The 18203-nt window shown below is 32.1% G+C and overlaps 1 protein-coding gene across 2 annotated transcripts in view; it reads left to right on the plus strand.

Moving 5' to 3' along the window:
- Helz (Helicase with zinc finger) overlaps positions 1 to 12884 on the plus strand; it is an 80740-nt gene extending 67856 nt beyond the window's left edge. For both annotated transcript variants that reach the window (XM_081751300.1, XM_081751301.1), the window contains exon 14: positions 13 to 12884. In XM_081751300.1, coding sequence (XP_081607426.1) covers positions 13 to 954 — 942 coding nt within the window. In that variant the 3' untranslated portion in view covers positions 955 to 12884. The remainder of the gene's footprint in view (positions 1 to 12) is intronic.
- The last annotated feature ends 5319 nt before the right edge of the window (positions 12885 to 18203 follow it).

The following is an 18203-nucleotide window of genomic DNA, read 5'->3' on the forward strand; positions in this document are numbered from 1 at the left end:
TTCTCCTTTCAGATGAACATTACAGGTGTTTCGCCCAAGCATCCCCAGTGGTTTAATAAGAGTGGATCGTGTAGCATAGGAAAACCGTTAACTGTATCAGACGTAGAGGCTTCTATGATGGTTGCAGCACAGTCGTACAATAGGGATGGAGCGTTCAACGCTATGAGCTCGATAAATGAACACAGTTTGAGGCCTCAGCATCTACGAGAACCAGGCGTGCAACTGGGTAACATGTATGCGCAAGAGACAGCAGGTAAATACCTTCCAGAAAAAATGCTTTCGTGGCCACAACCAAATCGTGAAGAACAGCAGAATTCTCTTTGTAAGAACTTTAGTAGTGGACCAAGTAACGCTGCAACAATGGGACCTCCCTATCTGAGGCAACCAGTGGAAAATGTAGAAATGCCTATTCAACATATGTCGCAAAGTGGGTTGCCTCAACATAGTACTCTAAATATGGCGTATGGTGTATCTAAAATAGATAATGCGAGACACATAGGCCCTCCACCATCACATGAGAGGAGAAATTATTCAATTGTTGATACTATAGATAAACCGCTGACTGGAAGCAGTGCATTTGCAGGATATGCTCGAGCTGCAGTAAACATAGGGTTGCAACGGGAACCAGATAAATGGGATGAGAGTTCAACGTATCAGTCGTTTAAGCGACCAAATGCGTTTCCTAATTTACAAGAGAGCTCTCAGTACAATGGAATGGGAAATAGAAATCAGGATACACCTTTGAATATCTCCAATGTGGCAAATTCACAGTTTAATACTGACGAAGAAAATCAGCGTATTACCTACGCTAGCGTTTTACGGGCACAACCTCAGAAGTCGAATTCAACTTCACCTAATTCCGGAATGAAAAATGGAGATCCTTTCGCGATTCTTCGAGAATTAGGTACGAAAGGAGCAGAGGGATCTACAGGTTTATACCATTATTTCTCATAATTTGATGGGAAAGCTAGAAACAGTACAAACATCACTGAAAGATAATTTGATAGTAGAGTGGCTGAAAGGGATAATTATTAATCATAGCCATTGCTGTATTTTCTTTGGATTTCTATTGATATTATATACATATATATATATTATACTTGATGTAATATTTCTTGTTTCTAAGTACCTGTATCTTTAAATGAAATCTTCCTATTTGCATTTTAAATGATGTCATGACTGTTTATCAGGATGTGCAATCTACTTGGCTTTAGTACATAAGGTTAATTTTCTTTAGTTGAAATTTGAAAACCAGTAAGTTTATGCAGATATATATATATATAATTTTTTTTTTTTCAAAAACCAGTTCATTCATGTAATCTCACAATTATGCTGTTTCGTCAAATATTCCCTTGTAGGATTGATGGATAAGACAAGCAGTAAAGTAAGATTTACAACGTATGTAATGTGATTGATATACAACTGACTTCTATGTCTGTGTTAACTTGAATATTGTATTCAACAATATTACTTCTGCAATTTTTGGAAGATAATAGTGGAGGAAAGACTCTCGCATCGTAGATTTTTTTTTCATCTTGTCTGAATGAGTTATTTTAGTAGTATTGTACTTTTTTAGTGACATATTTAATCCAGAATGAAACCACATTTATAAGGCATTTTAATGAGCTTTGGAATTACTTGAAATGCGGGAGAATGCTTTGTCTATTTTTAATTTGCATGTATCGTATCATCATTTATTTTCACCAATATTTGTGTTATGTTTTTATATGAAAAATCTTGTTGTGATTTATATTGCATAGATTTTCTTATTTCTTAAAGAAAAAAAAATAGATTACTATTTTTATCAAAATATATAAGATCAGTTTAATAGTTATTTTGCAAAATTTAAATGTATAGAATTAATTTATGAGGATAGTTTGTAGTAGTGGCGTAAAAATAAAAGAAACAAAAAAATAATAAAAATCAAAATGTAAAAAAATAAAATATTTATATGTAAATAGTTGTAATTACTATTTGTGTAATAATAATTATATTTTTATACGTGCAAAAAAAGTACATGTATATAAATGCTCTCCTGAAATACTGTGATTGTACCTGTGCTAATTAATTGCACTTACTTCTGTTTTGTCTTATGAACAAGCTTTATTTTATTTTAATAGTATTCACATAGTTGAGAACGTCATAAGTAAAGAATCATGTATAATGTTGCTCTCGTTTTTGGGATCAACCCTGCAGCGTAATAGCAGCCAATTGACTATCAGTTAATTATAACATCTTGTTGCTTAAAGAAGGTAGCATTGTAAGAGAACCATAGACACTAGTATTATCTGCAACTTTTTAGCACTTGTCATAAGTGAATTTATTACTTGTTTGCTATTTCTTTCAAGTATGTCGTCCTTATTTTCTTTTTTCGTTCTAGGCAATATGTTCTGTAGATTCAGTAGTCAGAGGGATAGTACCAAATTATTCTAGGTTTAGGAATTATTTTAGGTTTGAATTTGGTTTTGCAAGAAAATTACCTTAGTTCATATCCCGCCTTGCTTCCGGCTTGTGTGTAAGTCCCAGGTACAGTGGTACAAAGACTTCTAGGTACAATGGAAACATTCGTAAATCTTCGTCATAGTTATGTTTTCCGTACTGAAACGTTTGCTTGTTTTTATTGTATCAATAAATCTTGGTTTAGTGAAGTTTAAAAAAAGAAGAATTTTCAACGGAATATTTGACAAACAATTTGAAAAGCTCAATAGCAAAAATTTAGTGAAAGGCTTCAAATTTTTTTTCTTCTTCTACGATTTTGCCTGTTGGTATAGGTTTCGGTATTGAACTCTAATATTGGGAGCGTGCAAGATATATAAGACTAGCAAGATAGATTTCTCTTGATAATTGTTTCATAACCAAGTTCAAATTTAAAGTATCTTCCTTAGCAAACTTACTTTTGAGGAAGAATGTAACCTTACAGCTAAATACGTGGATTAAACAAAGTGTGTCGAACGAAAGAAATGAGGACGATATTTTGTTTAAACATAAAAGTAAAACTCTTGATTAGACAGTTAATACGCAGCTTCAATTTTGATCAGGGTAAAATTACTGTTGTCTTTGAATATTCTTAATTTATTCTAGAAAGATATCTAATTCTCACTTACCAGTATTTTTAAATATTGGTAAGTATTATTATATGTAACAAAATTTGTTAACTTGCTTAATGGAGAGATTTAATGCTGTACTTTTAATATTATTAACGATCTTGGTATTGTATTGCACGGAAATATTGTTCCCCTCTTATCTCTTTTAAAAATCATTAAACTATATATTTACATGTTGGCGATTGTGGTATAAACTTTTAAGATAATTACCTCACAAACTATGTATACTTTTGCATTTCTGAATGTCTTATGCAGTACTGAAATTGAAACAAACATATTCAAGGTTCATATCGGTCTTTGTTGTATCTTGTAGTTGATTTAGAGGGGTGTTAACTTGTGAAACCAATGTGGTATATACTGAAAAACATTCGTTAGTATATAATTACATAATGTAGTGCTCCTGTTACAGATATTCATGGTAATGGTGATTGTATCGTTAGAGAAACATAAAGAATCTACAGCAATGAATTGATTTGTGTATAATCTTTTTCACTAATGCATGAAATAATGTAATATTGCCAAGCATGTTATTGAATACGCACTCCTGTTGTGTATGTATATATATATTATTTCGGGTTAATTGTAAGAAATACTGAGAAAAACATCTGGATACAATAGTATAAATACAGTACATATTTGAAATGAATGAACATATCGTGTCCCTTGTATGTATATTTTCGTTCTTATGAGGAGAAATATATACACATATATACACCTGTATTATCTATATTGTACAAGTTAGTGTTCTATAAATTAATATATGTTCATCCGTCTTCTGAGGTATTCTGACCTGCTTTCTCAGTTTCGCGACTTTATGCATTTCATTTTATAAATTATTTATTTTAAGAAAATTGATACAACATGAAGCGTTAATTTCCATATATGTTGCTAAATAAAAGTTATCGTTTGGATCCTCCATCTTTTGAGGGTTTTATATTTATTGTTTACAGAAATTAAGATGGGAGGTCGAATTACCCGCAGTTTTTCTTCAGTTATTCAGCTTTGAATGTTGTTTCATAATAAGCTCCCAAATAGAAACGAAATAACCAACTTCTTTAATAATACACTATAATAATTAGTGAAGTTTTAGTGTATGTACAGTCAGCCCAAAAAATTCGTATTTCTTTATCCACCCATAGAATTTAATAAAGAGCTTCAGAATGAAAGTGGCTTCGGCAGTAAGGTAAAGACAATGCGAATTTTCTGGAACATAATAGCCTATTGTGAATTTACTTGAAACAAAGAATACTGTAGTTTAAATATTCTGTTTGATCTAAAAGGTGGAAAATGTATGGTGAGGTAGCACAAAAAAGGAGTAATGAAAGGAAAAATGCTGGCTGTACTAGTATGCATGTAACATATTTGTATTTGGTTGTTTTTGTATCTCTTGGCAAGATTGATACTACATTTAAAAATTATCTAAATATCAGTAACCATAGTTGAATAAAAAAATATATTCAAATCACAAATTTCAAAATTGTTTTGCAGAAGTAATATGAAATACTGTATCATATCTGGTGCTTTTATGTGTAATGAAAAATGAGCACTGCTGTGTGAAAATCTAAGTGACATCACTTTGAGTGTAATTACTGAAATATAATGTAGTGCTTTTCCGTATGACCAGCTTGGAGCTGAAAAATATCTTGGTTCAGTATCGTAAATGTATCATAAATTGTTTTAATGTCAATCCAGGCAGTCCATCATATTCGTTATCTCAGAAGTATTATTGATAGAGGTAAATTGAGCATTAAGTACTTGCGAATGATAATTGGAATTCGTTTAAAGAACACTATTAAATTTTAGTGATAATCGTGTTTGTTCAATCATACTAAAAGATCTTGGTAATTACCGTGTGCTTATTCCTTTTTTTTTTTTTTTTTTAATTATAACAATGTAGACATGTTTTTACGACTGTGTATTTCGAGCACCAACCGTGTAAACATACTAAAATGCTCATGTCATTTGCATTAATGGCTTTTGAGAGAACCATTGATAAGTTTGCCGAATTAGATTTTGGCTATAACATCATCTTCGTTAGGGACCAAATCAATCAAGTTTCAAGTAATGTTCGCACCCTTTATCATTTTCTTAACTAACAACGATGTAATTGACAAATCTTAATGCTGTTGTGTGTGCAAAATAGGTTTTCAAACACTGATGCATGTATTAATGATCCCCAAACTGAAAATACCAGCTTTACGTACTTAAGAAACGCAAGCTATACATAACTTGTTAAACAAGAATAATTTAATTTGTAACAATTAATCGTAACCTTACAAATGCGTATTGCTGTCTTATATTTTTAAATTTCAAAAAAAAATATTTCAGATCTGCATGACATATGCTGGAGATAAGTATATACATGTGTGTGTGTGTCCACTTGTGTAAAGTATGTAGAACTTTCGTTTATTTGTTACTGTCTGGTATGAATGTAACTGTGTCTGGATTCAAATGTAAACCGACATCTGACTCTTAAACACACATTGATGCCATAAAGGGTGATTATATTAGTTGGTATGTATGATTTCATAAAAGTAAGTTCTCGTAAAAATAACTCTGATTTTCTGGTGTAACAGAATAATTATGTTTTCACACATAAATTACTGAGAACGACATTACTTTCAACACAGTTAAGATTTTAACGTATAATTTTAAATCGTCATTACACTGAGAAAGGGCATTTTTAGTTAATTTTAAAGTACGTGTTTACAAGTGTAAAGTAGGTGTTCATGTAGCAAAGCTACATTCTGGAATTTATTGTTACTTATCAGATGGTTGAAAAAAAAATATATATATATATCTTTCATATCCAGTGAATTTTTAAGTTGATCATGCAATACGACGTTACCAATATGAAAAACTTGAAGCTTAGAGAGATATCAAGATAAATTATATGTGTAAATTTACTTATGTATATGTAGCGTGTGTGTGTATGCATGGTGTATGTTTTGTAAGTAAAATGTTTAAAGAATTTATATTGGACAATAAGGGTTTCTGATATATGTATGATAAGAATATTATTTATTCAAATTATAACAGTTTTAAAGTATGAAAACAATTATAAAGGCTTTTAATTGGTGTTTATATTTAATTAAGCTTTGTTGCATTTAGGATATTCATAGGTTTATTAGCCTGTATATAATATATGAAAAAAATTGTAACAATAGAACTTTTTTTTCTGAATGTGGACATATTCTGTGAATTTTAATATGCCATACTCATCACATGCTTGGATTTTGATTAATATCTTTTTCAGTATTTTAACTTAGCACTTAAATTCTGATTTAGTAGTCAGTTATTTACACGTATACTACCGTATATAGTATTTATAATATAACTGATACTATTTCTGAAAGTCTTTAAAAAATTTTAGAATCATCGCGTGTTATTTTTTATACAAGTTTCTTATTCAGTAACATATATCCTGAAACAAGCCATACTGCAGAATCAGTTTCTTGTGAGTGTTTGTAAAAATAGATAGCAATATAAATTTGTTCCTTGGAATTGGACAGAGTCCATTAAAATTTGTCTTGCTTCAGATTTATCATTTATTGGTTGTAAGTGTTTTGCATGTTAGATGTAGCTAATTTAATACACATCCCTGGGGTGATCATTATATAGTATAGTTAGAACAAAGGAGTCCAGACGTGGGGTTATTTAAAATAAAAGATAATTAGGTTGTAGATACAAAGGAAATCACGCTGGAGGTACTAAATGTAGACACTTAGCTTTGATAGTACATCAGTGAGGTGTAAACATGAGGAGGAGACCTGGTCGTATGTGATTATAATGCTTTAAAAATGACCGATAGTGATACGTTACCAGGATCTCAATCCCGTATCGTCCTTCCTTTGAATATTTCCTGGAAAAATCAGTCACAAAGCACTATGTATTGTACGAGTTCAATCTAACTTCTTGAATCCGGATCAATCTTGTCATAATGGTAGAGTTTCACTTGCTGTAGAATGTTGGGAAATATTTTGGTGTTCTGATCTTTGGTTCCTAAGCTATACGTAAAATAAAAATCAAATCAAGGACAACTTTTTAGGAAGTTTTACTTCCTATACTTTGTTCACGAACAGCTCAAAAGTTTTGAAAGCTAGGTGTCTGTGGTTAATACCTTCAATGGTTTTCAAAACTATTCGTATTTTAATTCAAAATGTAAAGAAAAATGATTAGTCTATTAAGAAGCATATCGCAAATTGGGAGTACTGTAATTGAATAATTTAATTTCTGTTTATTGTATGAATAATCCTTTGTTTCATAAAACAGTATATTAGGTTTTATATAAAAAATAGTCAAGTAATTATACATAGAATTTTGCGACATATTGAATACTGTCTTTGTGTGTGTTCTTTAAAAAAATGAAACAATTTCATCCTTGATTTAAGTGAACTTAAATTTATGTCGTTCTGAACAGTTTACATCAGATCATATTTTGTTAGTTATTGTAAGTAACTACATTTTTACCAACCGAATTTCCATCGCCAAAGAAGGAATGTAGCAGAATTTTATTCATCGTCATGACATTAAGAACTTCCATTTGGTTTCTTAACTAGAAAAAGCATTAATCTTTGAGAAGAAGTGGCTTTGTTAAGAAATAAGTAATATTGCCTAGATTTCATGTAGCTGCTTCTGATCATTCTCGACATACTGTATGTAAATCGTAGCTGTTTGCAGTCTTTTTCTTATGAAAAGGTGTTGAGATTTCAGGCGGATTTGCTTGTAACCAAGCACCAGACTTCTAGTAAATTGCTTGCTAATACAAGAGTTACAAAAATTCGAATTACTAATTTAATGTTACTCGTAAATGATTTTCTGAAAATTTTGAGACTTACAACCTCGGCATTCAATTATTTCTCATATTCCAGTAGGCAAATACAACAGTCATAAACAGCAAAAATATTTAAAATACAGCTCTACTATAGGGGCCGCGGTGGCTCAGTGGTTCATCTCTGGTGCATGGAGTCCTTGGTTCGATCCCAGCTCGCGCTAAGTGAGCTTTGTGGTGGACAAACCGCGTGCGTGGGTTCTACCGTTTCCTCCCACTTTTCATTCCACCATTTCATTTATTTATCATCATCATCATCTCCTTTAGCCTAGCTGTGGGACGTAAAACTTAAAGATTTCATTTCATTTCATTTTACAGCCTTACTGTATAACATACAAATTGTCAATATTATGATTGGAAAATGTCAGTAAATGTTTAAATTATAGTATGAGTCCCAACCTCTGTGCTACCTTCTCCCCTGTATTTTTGCCGTGGTCTATTTATACTGTGTGTGTGTGTGTATGTGTAATACAAAAGTGAGAAAGAAATGCAAACTGTAATAAATCAATCAGAAATCCGTATGAGACATTTCTAGAGAATCTCGTTTAAAAAGCGAGCTAAAATGCACGTTGAATTTTATAGGAGAAATTTAATGAGTCCTTAATATTATATCTACTGTCATTAGTTGAGAATGAAAACAAGAGCTTCTTGGAAATCCTTTATATTTAATAAATTTAGGACTCTATTCTATTATTGTATAACATGTTAAAATAATCTGTATATAATAAGATTTTTATTTAGTAAGTCTTTCGACCTTATATTAATTTTGTGCACGAAAACAAAATCTTGGACCTACATTAAAACTAATGTGTAACTTAGATCAGGCAAACATTTCAGTACTGGGTTTTATATAAGTCATTTTATAACTTACGATACTTAATTTGTATGATAAATTTATGTGCATGTTATTGTACTTTAATATCATTATTGATAATATCAAAGGTGTTTTGTAGGTTCGTGTTTTGACGCATTTATTAGAGATATTAGAGATATAAGAGGATAACAAAGGATTTCTTGGAATTTTTAATTTCCAGACACTAACAAACTACCACTACCCTACATCTTGGAACAGAAAATATAGTATATACTATATTTTCTGTTCCAAGATGTAGGGTAGTGGTAGTTTATTACGAATTATGTTGATACCCTAGAGCAGCTATTCCCAATGTAAAGTATGGGTACATGGAGGGAAACATGTCGTATCGTTCAGGGCACGCAGAAAGTATGTATGATGAAAGAATAGATAGTCCTGTTTACGGTATAAACTATGTATAATTTTTTTTTTTTTTTTTTTTTTTTTAATGGTTTTGGTAATTATGAATGTTATTGCAGAAATTTCCACAGTTTAACATCCCCCGATATACTCTCACGTCATTTACATTATTGTTAATGCAATATATATATATATATATATATATATAATATTAAAAGAAATGATTAGAGAAATCGCAGTTTTTTGGGGAACTAAAAGAAAAGATGCTAGTACTTCGTACAGGAGTATACTACCAGAAAGAATCACTGTATATAATCATTTTAATTGAGCTGAAAATTTCAATGATTAATAAGGGAGTTTGGATACAGTTATAATAAAAAAAAGTTCACAATTGGCATTAGCTTCATCTCTACCAGTAAATATGTAATTCTCTGTTTTTCAGACATTTATTTAGATTTTTTGGGGGGTGGGGGAGGGAAGGTATTAACTATAAGGATGATTGTTAACTAGAAAGATTATATATATATATATATATGAAAAATAATTAGCAAGAATTATAAAAAAAAGTTTGTGTATCGCTGCATATGGGAAGATAAAATGGTCAATATTTTGTGTAGAGCAGAACTGAATGATTCGGAGTTACGAACATGCTTTTACGAGAGGAAGGTCCAATGAACGTAAAACTGAAATAAAGAGTAATACAGAAATATTAACAAAGTTACAGAAGCAGTTTATATTGTTTTTTTTTTTCTTCTTTCTTGTAGTAGTCAGACGTATACTAGTGTTTTGTTATAAAGAAAGTGAGTTTGTATACAACACAATGGCTTAAAGTCGAATACAGTGACGATATTAAAAAGAGAGACATAGTTTTCAATGCCGAACGCAGTGTAGAGAAGTGGAAAGGGAAAAAGAGAAAAAATTAGTAAAAAAGATAACATGGCAACCATTTTGAATATTCTTTGAGTATGTTTTGATAATATCCAAAATGACTAACAGTGATACATGATTTACTTTTTGCTTTAAATATTTTCTCTTTTTGTACTCTTCATCGAGAAGTCGTTTGGTCTTGGAGGGTTTAACATAGCTATAAGTGAAACTGACTTTAAAGAGTTAAGAACAGGAAAGCCAATACAATGTCCAAGAAGTACTTAGTTATCAATATATGGTTTATGATTATATTATTCTATGTAGACAAGTTAATTTAATCATAGATTCTGTATAATTCTCTCTGTATTTCCATATTTAATCGTAAATTTTAAAAGAAATATTCAGATCCTCATATGTCAACTATATTACCTAAGTAGTATCAAAATATCTCTTAGAAAATGGCTTTCGTATTAATGTTGAAATGCCTGTGGACCAAAATGTGTTTTTTATGGTTCTTTATGCTTATTTTTAAAGGTGTAGACTACTGACTCTATTTTGGAAATTCGAAATTTGAATTTTATTTAAAAAGAAAGAACCCGTCAATAATAATAGTTGCCAGATAATTTAGGAGAATAAAGCACAGCGCGAATAGTACGGCGTAGTAGTAGTACAGAGCTTGTAAAACAATGTTGTTCATTTTTTTAAAGTTACTATTTGTTGCTAAGTAATTTATTTAAATGGCAGGCAGTCAGACTGCAGCATCATTAAAATCATCTGCGATGAGCAATATGTAGAGAGCAGTGCTCACAGCTTAATAGTACTTTGAGCACAAAACCATATTTACTCACATTACTTCTATGTGCATTGTTTTCCTGTTATTTTGAAAATTGTTCCCACCTCTTAATGATTTTCAGGAAAGCAGCTGTCAGTAGTATTAGTGTTTATTTGAGTATGATGCTGCAAAATATATAAACAGCTCACACTAAATAGAGAAACTATGGTATCAAATTAATATTTTTACTATTTTCGTTCGACATAACCTCACTTTACTATTTAGAAGCGAAATTACTTAATAATGTAAAGACGGTACCGTATGGTTTTAATTTTTGATATAGTAATAATTTAAATGTGATTACAAATTTCTTTCATGAAGGTTATTTTCATTAATGAAGATAACTGAACTGATATGTTAGAGTAATTGTCATATATTAAATAGTTTTTTTTTTTAAGGTGCAAACACGTATGAACTTTCCGGTACATAATTAATGTATTCAACGGTACTTCCAGAATATGTAAATGTATATTCACTGCAGTGCTGTACTATCTGATATTACCATTTCCATACGCATCTTAGTCTAATTCTTCGAAAATTTCATATAATGTGTGAAGTTTCTGTGCTATGGTAAGCAGTCTTGAAGTACAATACTGGTATACGAATGTCAGTAATTATTTTAAATCGTGCTTTGTCCATTGCATTTTGCTATAAATATCTTCTGCTTAATAATTTCCGTAACTTCATCATTCTTTCACCTTCAGACTACATCATTTACTGATCCGTTCATTTTATTTTATTTATCTATGAATCTAACACTATTACTGTTGTTTTTCTTTGCGTTATTGAGTATTTGCGCCATCTGTATTTTTTAGTCAGTAGATTTTCTGGGGAATTATTCTTCTGTTTTGTTGGGGATGAACTGAAGTTTTAATTAATGATGTGATTTTATTTTTTATATCTATTTAAATGTCCCTTACTTCGTAAGAATAAATTGTTATATATAATTTTAATATTTAATAACCAAAGAATTTAAAATAATATTAAATTAATATATAGTGCAGTTCATTTTTAAAATGCAAGAGACATTTAACTAGTCATAAAGAAGAAATCAGTAAAATCACAGCATTTCAGTGATCTCCAGTTCATTTCAGAGAAGACAGAAGAATAATTTCCCGTATAGATAAATCATTAACTTAAATAATAAGGATGGCATTGGCAGTCAGCACTATTATTATTGCAACGTTATTTTTCACAAACCAGATCCAAATATTTAGTATAAGTGAATATACAAATTGATATCCAATTATGAAATAATAACGATTCATAGCTAAATCCACAACACAATTTTTCATCGCTTCCCGAAGAGCTCAAATTTCAGGAAAGAACAGCAAACAAAATTAACTTGAATTAATTCTTGCTACTTTAATACGAATTACATTTTTTGAGTACTATGGGCTATTCATTAAATACTGGAAAGAATTCAAGTTTAAAATATTCTGCGTAGTTGCAACTAATGTTGTACAAAATACGGGTAGAAATTTTCAGCGATTTGCGTAGTCTACACCTTTATCTCTTAGAAATCTTTAAATAAATGTGAAGTTAAAAAAAAGGTAACAGGTACCACCATCTGTTGTAGTTTCAATAGAGGAACAGTATTGTTACCTTATTGTAATGCTTTTCTTGAAGGCTGTGATGCTGTATTGTGTCTAAAAGAATTTCCCGTGAAAAACGCAGCATTTATCTTGTCTTTGTAAATAGCAAAAGAAGTAGCTGAGCAATCAATTGGTGACCACTTGAAGAGGGGGTTTTTGTCCCGTAGAAGGTTTCCCCCTCAATAAAAATTACAATAATATAGTTCTAATGTACAGTGTGAACTTAACTTAAAATGCTGCTAGACCTATACTTTAAATTAAAAAGGCTCCTTGAATTCTGAAAAAAAGCAAATATTAAGTATTCAGGATATAACTATAGATATCTTTATTCACTTACGAAGGTAACACAGCTGAGGCTTAATTTTAACTTTGTAACAAGGAGTCTTCACAGATTTATGGATATCGTTTATTTTTCAGAAAATAAAAAGCTGCAAATTGATAACTGTCGTATTTATTCCTTTTTTTTTTTTTTTTCCAAAAGGTTAATAATGGTAATTCAGTTGGAAATTATTCTACGTGGCAGTCGAATTGATGTTTGTGACCCATATGTGGTGCACTGTTGACAAAAATCTGTTAGAAATCAGCTTTCAACGGCCGATTGGTGCAGCATTATGAAACGTCTTCGTCCTACTAAGAACGTACTTAGCTAATAATATCCTGATGTATGTGTCCTTTTTTGGTCTTGGATTTGTAACTACAGTCCAATTACCAAACACACTAAATTCCGATTTTCTATCACTTCATTTTTTAACTAATAATCCAGTAAAGAACGCACACAAAAACTTTAAACTTATTAAGGATATTATATATCCTGGACTTTCGGCATGTATGACTATTTTAGCCAGTCACATATGACGTCCCTCTGTGATCACTATTCTGAGACGTGGAGAGAGACATGTACCATCCCAACATTTGCCTAGTGTGAATGCGAAAAACCCCTCATGATGACTGGCCTGAAAAGGCTTTTACTCTCCCACCAGAAATCGAACCCGGGACCGCTTGCATCAAAGACGACGAGCGCTAGCGACTGCACTACGCGGAGCCACAACTTCAACTTATCTAGCAACTTGTAACTCAATAGTAGAATGCTGAACTTTGGTCCTAAGGGTACACCTCATGCCCTGTTAACTTGTGATTGAGAATGTGCTCGTTGGTTTGGGGTTCAGTGTTACAATTTTTTTTTCGTTGTACTAATTCTTCCGTTATCATTCACTTGCAATTATTATTGTCTTATTTAGCCTACAAAGTACGATAACGAAACGTTAAAGAAAACAAAATTTTCGGTACTATTTCGAAGAACAAATTCTTATGCCAATCGTAAAAGTACCCACGCTTATATGAATTGCTAATTATACTAACGTGAAAACCCGGGACAGTATTTATATGATACCATCCCAATATTGAGGTCATTTTTCTATGACCCCATGGACGGATATGTTTCAAAATAGTTAAATTGGATTTCTTGTCCTCAAATTACTACAAAAAAGCGGAACTAGAAATGTATCCCAATCCTAACCATGATCATTTTTACCGTTGACAAGCAGTAGTTCTTTACAAACAATGTAGATAAGTAATTTTGCTATTGCGAAAAAAAGTTATTGATTTTTTTGAAGCAGATTTGTTATAAGCATATATTGCATGTGCAACATAGCGAATCAACCGTCGTATCATTTCTTACTTTTTCTAAATAGCAATTAGAGATTATTTTGGGGAAAATTTGATAACAACCACATGTCTGTATACCGCAGTATTTCATATATGTATTAAACCCATCAAAGTCTGGCATTGATGGCAAGTTCGGTCAAGATTGCATGAGTTTTCATGGGTTGCGTAAATATATATATATATATATATATATATATATATATAGGGGAAGGCAGTACACAGTGGATCAGAAGGCGTTATTCATTTATTTATTGCACAAATTCAACTAGCGCATGTCAGTTATTCTGTTTTCACATTACACACTTATGAACGAAATGTCAACAATGGATGCTTCTCATTTGTGGTGAAGTGAAAAATCTGTTTTCCTTATGCTGAAGTAAAAAATGAAGTAATAGGAGTGAATGCTCTGACGCTGTGATTTATCTTGTAATTTAGAATATCACGGACACGGGAGGTAGGTAAGAATGTATTTGTAATATAGCATTGTTTATTTTGTTGTTCTACTTTAATAGTACCTTGTTGTGGGAAACTGTTTGGGTTGACACCAACAAGTACACAGTGGATCACATCGGTGTGGTACACAGTGGACTGATCCCTCTGTACCTCATTGTGTTTATAGAAGTCAATATATTTGGCATACTCGTTTAGAAACAAGTCATGGTATTGGCATTTCACGGAGCTTTTAATATCATGTTACACGTTACAGATTAATGGTTTAACCACGAGGAAATATACGCAAGGCAACATGAAAGACATTTATTTAGATGAGAGAAGCAGTGCAATTAGTGGTGGAGCAGGGATATTCTATTAGCAGCGTTGGTAAATTGAAGAACATTGCTTACACAACTTTGAGCAGATGTGTCAAAAAAATAAGAAAGTACCAGGTGACAATGTTAAAATGGAGTCAAATTATTCTGTACGACAAATATTCACTTCAGAGTTGGAGCATTTATTTCCGAAATACATAAAAATGTGCAACAAGATGTCTTAGTCTACGTTGCCGTGAGGCGTTTGGCATATGAAATTGACAAGAACAACAATATATCGATACCTGCTTAGTGGGGAAAAAAGCAAAATTTCAGGTCTAGAGTGAATCGTAATAAAGGTCTTAGTATTCGAAATCCCTAAGATGTGTTGAATAGCGTCAATCTTAGACACTCAAGATTGATGTCATTCAACAAACACAATGTTGAGGCATTCCTTAGTAATTTACGTAACTTATCTACGAAATATCCCAAATTCTGTAGGCTTTCACGTATTTTCAACTTGGACATGAACTAGAACAGATCAGACATCCAAGAAAGTAATAACAGAGAAAGAAGCCAGTGAATAAAAGGAGTTCAAATTCAGCAGCAATCTGAAGCAAAACGGATAAAATAAAGAAAATGATTTTTAGATTTCGTTTCTAAGAAGTGAGAAGATACACGAAAGTTTCGTCCACCCAAATAATCCAGATATTTCACCCACACACAATATTTGAATAGTAAGACGGCTTCCAAAACCTCTTATTGTGAAGAATATGGAATTGATCTCCGCTAACCTTTTGAAGTTTCAAAGGATGATATTGTCGAGCTGGACATATATTTTTGTCGTCATAGTGAAACTAATAATTTGCATAATCAGACTAATTGAATTCAGTACAGAAAGTTAAATTCTCCATTTTATAACAAATTGATTATGCTATTGTGCATAACTACTAAATTTACTAATCCAAAATCAAAGATTCTCCGTACAAGATATCAATTTAATTGTCTAAAAAGTTTGTTTTATAACAGTCGTTTGTATTGTTTATTTTGGTAATCAATTTCTGAAATTAATACTATGCTATTAAGATGCTTGTAATACTTCGATTCTGACTATTATTTAGAATTTTAAAATTTATTTTGTATTGTGAGTAATAAAGATTTTGACAATAATGTTTACAATTTTATGTAGATTTGGAGATTTTCAGATGATGGGCCCCTATCATACGGTTTCTATTCATTACTTTCAATACATTGTTCCTTTGATCCACTGTGTACGCATATATGATCCACTGTGTACGATCATGGTACACAGTGAATCACTTTACAAGCATTAGCGTTAACTGTAACTGTAAAATACAGAGCAGCGCTTCATATTAATAAATTACTTACGAATGTAGTGGAGACATGTGTCCATGTTCTACACTAAACAAATTCCAGTAATAGTTGCATTAAATGGATTTATGCTGAAAGTTTTAAAAATTGATCCACTGTGTACTACCTTCCCCTATATATATATATATATATATATATATATATATATATATATATATATATATATATACTATCCTTGTGATCTTTTTTTAAAGGAAGGTCAAATGAAGGACGAAAAAGATTCGAATTTTCGACTCATCAATGTAGAGCAGTTTCAAGATACGTGGTGTTCAATTTGAGAACCGCTGCTATATTTATAACAAGAAAATTTGTTCTTTTAAATTTTTGGCTGAGTTAACTATCCTTTGAAACATCATTGTACTGAGGTGAGAGAATAGTGTTCACTGGGTGTCATGTTAGAACAAATGTCTTGAGTGAATATATTATCTGAAATTCGGACTGATTGAACGTTGTAAACAATATAACTTTAATCCTTTACTGCACAGTGAAGGATATATGACATAATGCTGCATATTTCTGTACTTATTTGATATAAATCACAATTCCAGTTTACACCCTCCATTCCAAAAGAAACCGAACGTTAAAAAAAAACAAAAAAGCAATGTACATTTTGGAACAAATCATTTTTATTAATCAATGTATTCCCCTTCTGCATCGATACAAAGATTTGCACGCTCCAACAAGTTGTCAAACGACTTCTCCATGTCCTTTATTGGAATGGTCTTTAGGAGGGCGGTCGTCGCCTTCTCAATGGCATCAATCGATGCGTGCCACTTTCCTTTCATCGCCAAATGCAGTTTCGGGGACAGATAGAAATCGCACGGAGCGAGATCTGGTGAATAGGGCGGATGATGCAACCGAATAATGTGATTTTTGACCAAAAATTCAGTTACAAGTCGCGAACGATGTGATGGTGCATTATCGTCCAAAAGAGTCCAACTGCCGATTTCGCGATATTCGGGCCGAATACGACGAATTCTTGACAGCAAACGCTTCATGACGCCTAAGTAAAACTCTCCAGTGACTGTCTGGTCGGGCGGAACAAATTCTTTGTGGATAATTTCTTTTGAATCGTAAAAACAAATCAGCATTACCTTAACTTTTGACTTCACCAAGCGACTTTTTTTGGGTGTTTCTTCATCCGGCGCTCTCCATTCAGCACTTTGCCGCTTTGTTTCGGGCTCATATTCAAAACACCACGTCTCGTCACCAGTTACAATCGATTTCAAGAAGTTTCGATCCTGCCGAGCACTTTTAACGATGTCTTTGCAATGCGCAATTCGATCAACTTTTTGGTCTTCGATGAGTTTGTGTGGTACAAACCGCGAATTAACCTTCTTAAGGCCCAAAACTTCGGTCAAAATGCGGTATGCGGTTGTTTGAGGAATACCTAATTCAATTTCAATAACTTTCACCGACGATTTTTTGTTATGTTTCATGAATTCACGCACTTTTTCGATGTTTTCTTCCGATAATCCGGTTCTGGGACGGCCTGATCTTTCGTCATCATCCAGCGTCTCTCTACCCGATTTGAATCGCCTGAACCACTCATAAACTTGCGTACGGGATAGACACTCATCACCATATGCATTTTGTAGCATTTGGTGCGTTTCACTAAAAGTTTTACCCAGTTTAACACAAAACTCAATTGCAGCTCGTTGTTTGAAACTCATTTTCCGACCGATGTACACAACACACTGACAGTTGAATCGCAATAACTTTGTTGCCGTGCATCCAAATGTCATGACATTTATACCAGTTGTCAATGAGGGACTACGCCATCTACCGGTAAAATATTACAACAGATGGCACTAGTGGTACTATTTGTTTTCAAAAGTTCGGTTTCTTTCGGAATGGAGGGTGTATATTGGTTTTGAGTCATCCGAGAATGATGTGGATTGGTCATAAAACAAACGTTTGTGATAAAACTTTTGTTTTCCTGACATTGGAAAAGGTTC

Source organism: Thermobia domestica, chromosome 3 (assembly GCF_964235325.1).
Source record: "Thermobia domestica chromosome 3, izTheDome1.hap1.1, whole genome shotgun sequence".
NCBI lineage: Eukaryota > Metazoa > Arthropoda > Insecta > Zygentoma > Lepismatidae > Thermobia > Thermobia domestica.